Source organism: Microtus ochrogaster, chromosome 8 (genome assembly GCF_000317375.1).
Source record: "Microtus ochrogaster isolate Prairie Vole_2 chromosome 8, MicOch1.0, whole genome shotgun sequence".
Taxonomy (NCBI): Eukaryota; Metazoa; Chordata; class Mammalia; order Rodentia; family Cricetidae; genus Microtus; species Microtus ochrogaster.
Window position 1 is genome coordinate 28,304,329 of NC_022015.1, and position 4,285 is coordinate 28,308,613.

Here is a 4,285-nt window from a genome sequence, read left to right on the forward strand (position 1 = left end):
GAAGAAGAAGAAGAAGAAGAAGAAGAAGAAGAAGAAGAAGAAGAAGAAGAAGAAGAAGAAGAAGAAGAGACGGATGCTGATGATACGTTCACCTTTTCCATTTTCTGCAGTCTGAGACCTCCATCCATGAGATGATACCACCCACATTTAGGGTGGATTGTCTCACCTCAACCCAATATAGAAACTCCCTCTCAGAAATGCCCGAGGCTTGTCTCCTAGGTAACTCTGCTTCCCATCAGGTTGGTAATCAATGTTGACCAACACACCTGATGTTAGAAATTGACTAACATGTCCCCCACAGGTTCAAGTTTTCAAGGCCCAGACTCCAGCCTGTGGCACAGTTTTAGAGGCTGTGGAAACTTCCAGAGACACATTCTGGCTACAAGAAGTATATTACCAAGGCAAGCCTTTGAAGGTTAGACCCACTTTGGTGCTGGCTTGTGCTGTCTGGTCCACTCTATGTGAGGAAACTAGCTCCCACTCCACCATCACAGTTGAACCTGCTCCACCATGCCTTTCTCACCAGAATGAGCTGGAATCCCTCTGAGACCACGAACCAAAATAAACCTCGCCTCCCTTAAGTTGCTTCTCTCGGGTTTTTTGTCATAGTTACATGGAAAATAACATATCTAGTAAGAAACCTATTTTTTTTCCTAGACAAGAGGGATGGGACCTGAATCTGAAATTCTTCTCATTGGCATGGGAGACCAAATGCAGAGGGTCCTGGCAGCATCCAGGAGACTGCATCTCCAGGTCAGAGTCAGTGTCATGATAACTTGGCTGTTGAAGTGTCATGTGTCTACTGACCAAAATGCACTTGGGACCAAGATCAAAAAGACCTATTGCCATGGGAAGAGAAATAACATTCATTGAAATTTCAAAGTGACTATGTAAAGATACTTGGTCTGGTCAGGATATACACTGGAGATCGCCTTCTGAGGGGTGCCACATTCAAGTGACACATTGCACCACTCCTGCCATCCTGGGGAAATAGTACGCATCATGCCCCTTAGGACCTATGGCATTCTCAGAGTCAAGTGGTTAACTTCATTAGGGATCCTATTATAAGGCACTTAAGAGCCAAACCAGGGGAGGCAGGGGAGCACACCCTCATGAGCGTGAGCACTCCTTCTAGGAGTCCACAGGACTGTGTTCCCCACCCCACCTCCAGCTGTTGTGGAGGCTTACATGAGTGCAGGGTGTTGCACTGCAGAGGAGGAGGAGCTTCCCTTGCCCTAGACAGGAAGCATTTCACTACAGGAGCTGTGTACAAACCCTATCAGCACCTAAGTCTAAGACAAGACCTTCACTCACACAGCGGATATTTTGAGCTGAAATTATACAGCTGGAACTTTAGGAGTGGCAAAGATCATCCACTCACGGCTAGACAGAGCTAAACGATCTCTTATCTGGACTTTAGACAAACCAGGACCCATCTAGCCAGCCTGAGCTCACTGCCAGGCCAGTTTCACAACAAAAGGATTCCTGACAGGAGCTAACTAGGCCTCATCTCCATTCATTGACCCATTGTTGCCTGGATGGTTTTTCCACTTTAAACCAAACACTATTGCCCATTCTGCTCTTTCACTTCAAACTCTAATCCAAATAGACATGATATGTTAGAACCGCCCCGTGCAGAAGTGTAGCGGGGCCTGGTGATATTCTTCACTGCCTGAGGATTTCAGTGTGTCCTAGCCTTAGCCACAAAGCTAAAACGCTTGACTTTTCAAGGGGAAGCATCTGTTTGTCAGTGCTGAATAGGACACTGCATGTTTAATTTTATACAGATTTAATTTTGCTACCAGTGATTGACTAATGATGTACATGACAGCCTGACTTACTTGCAGGAGAGCAGAGTGTCCCACTGTAAACACTGGATTCTGCTGACAGGGTTAGCAACAGAAGAGCTTTAACACTGCCTACATACATGTTTTAAGGATGACTTCCTGTCTGGGAGAACCGTTTACATGCTCAGCGCTTACCTCAGTCACATGTATGGAAAATCCCATAGTCCCTGAGTGGCCCCTAGATGCCTACCAGCAACTGTGTGGCATCTTCCTCCATGGGGTGGTTGTTGACCCTCTGGAGCAATGGGAGGTTGGACTATAGTGTGAGGGGTGGCTACAGTGGCTTTCCAGTACTCAAGGATAAAACCAGAGAGAACCAGGCACAGGCAACACAAGCATTCTGACTCTGTTGATACACTAAGTGGAAAGACCTAAATATCACTGACCCCAAGCTTTGCCACCATCCCACCTGAGGCTGTCCTTGATCTCCAGATTCAGCATGCTCACTCCCAGTCACATAGGGCTGACTTGCCAGGCCTGACCTTTCCTGTCCTCTGGGCCTCCCTAGCTAGATAGAGACTCAGGGCTTCCACTGAGGCCATCAGTCTCTAGATGGAATCAACTGATCCCCAGTCAACACTGTATAGACTTCTGTCTCCAATTTAAAGCATTTAAATCTGCCAGAGGATTCCCAAACAAGCCTACTTTCGGTTTTTAAAACGGTATCATTAAAGGGGCCTTTGAAATCTTAGCTTCTGGATGTTGTAGAGCAGGTCTCTTCCCCCTCCTGAGAGGCTGCGGCCAGCACCAGGGGAGGGGAGAAGCAGCTGAAACCTCAGGGAAGATGTGGTTTTCCTACCACTCAAAGACCCATTGGTAGTTAAAAACACATCGCCCTTGATTTATGATTTATGAAAACCATTTCATTAACGAAATCATAAACTTGCTAGAACTCCATTCTAGAGTACAGGTACCAAATATTACATTGGCATATGGTAGTAGACAGTGCATTCTTAGAAGCTTAAATGTCTCTAACCAGTTGTACAGACCCTGCGTGCATCATGGCAAAACACAGCGCCCACTTATATGCTATACAATGTACAAATGTGACTTTCACATATCAAGGACCATAATGCCAGATCTCAAACTATAAAACTCAAGTAGCTACGTTTGCCTATCCTCAACAGTTTCTTATTTTGTTTATATAGGAAAAAAGACATTATTATATCAGAAATGAGGAACAAATAGGAATTCCTGTAAGTGATGGGATTAATAAGAAATTAAATGTCACTTCCAGCAATGAGATATTTTGAACACAAAAGCGTAAGTTCAAGAAGCTGGAAAGTACGGTTGGGTGTTGATGTTTACTGCTTTAGACTTTCCCTATGTAAGTGTTTATGAACTTCTGGATGGAGTTGGATGTCCTGTGTCAAAACCCATGGTTAACATCATTTAAGATACTGCTCTTGCTGGCTATTAAACACTATAAAACTTCCACATACTTTAATTATTTATTTGTCAATAAACTAGATAGGTGCGATTCAAGCCCAGCTGCTGCTAAAATGGTTTAGACTCTGACAATAACAAGATAACCAGAGAGAAGGAGTCTAAAATAATGATAAACACCTTTTCAAACTTATGAGTTAATCCATTGATAACCTAACTTGGGGCTTCGAAGAGATTAGTGCCAAATGGCTATTTGGCCAAAATACAAACTTACAGGAATCTTAGCCATTCTTTCTATCCCCATTCAAATTAGGTGATCACTTACCTTCAAAGTTTTTGTCCAGCTCTTGAAGGCCTTCACTCAAATCTTGAGTACTTATACCACGGAAAAGGCCATAGGTGATGACAATGGTACCATTGGAAATAGGATCTGTGAAGAAAATAGTGCTGGTGACCCATGCTTGTGTCCCCAGAATCGAGCAGATGACAACAACAGAGCCAAGGCTTGTGAGAAAGCCAGATAGGAACATCAACGTCTTCTGTGTAGTCGGCATTTTCTCAGGAAAGAAGCTCCCTGGGATAGAACAACAACCAACTTAGGATATTTGGAGGCCTTATCATTTGGAGTCCAGTGTTTAGGAAGGAGGTCTAGTATTCTGTTGTGAGTGTGAAAGCTGTGTCTTCGCCGGAAGTTTTATGCTCCTGGACATTGAACTATGAACAAGGCCATAAAGATGTGCAGACACTGAACTTTGGTCTAGAACAAGCAGTTGCTATGGCTGCAGCCAACCAGCATGAAGAAAGGCTGGGCTGTCCTTCCAGGACTTCCTCAATCACATGACTAATTTATAACCTTTATCATGCCATGGAAGCCAGGTTAACCAACTGTGTGAGGACACAATTTGAATTCTCAAGTGATGAGAATAGAGACCTGTACCCCAAAGGGATGGCAGCACAGGGCCCCAGCACCATTGGGAATCACCTAGGATAGACTTATTTATCGTTTACTGAGATTCCTGAAGCAAGCTTCAAACCTTTGCCAAGGTCCTGTG

General features: G+C 44.3%; 1 protein-coding gene across 1 annotated transcript in view; it reads right to left on the bottom strand.

Annotated features, from left to right (window-relative positions):
• Clrn3 (clarin 3) overlaps window positions 1-3,859 on the bottom strand; it is a 14,415-nt gene extending 10,556 nt beyond the window's left edge. Inside the window, exon 1 of the mRNA XM_005351419.3 lies at window positions 3,559-3,859. Coding sequence (XP_005351476.1) covers window positions 3,559-3,787 — 229 coding nt within the window. The 5' untranslated portion in view covers window positions 3,788-3,859. The remainder of the gene's footprint in view (window positions 1-3,558) is intronic.
• Window positions 3,860-4,285: the final 426 nt, after the last annotated feature.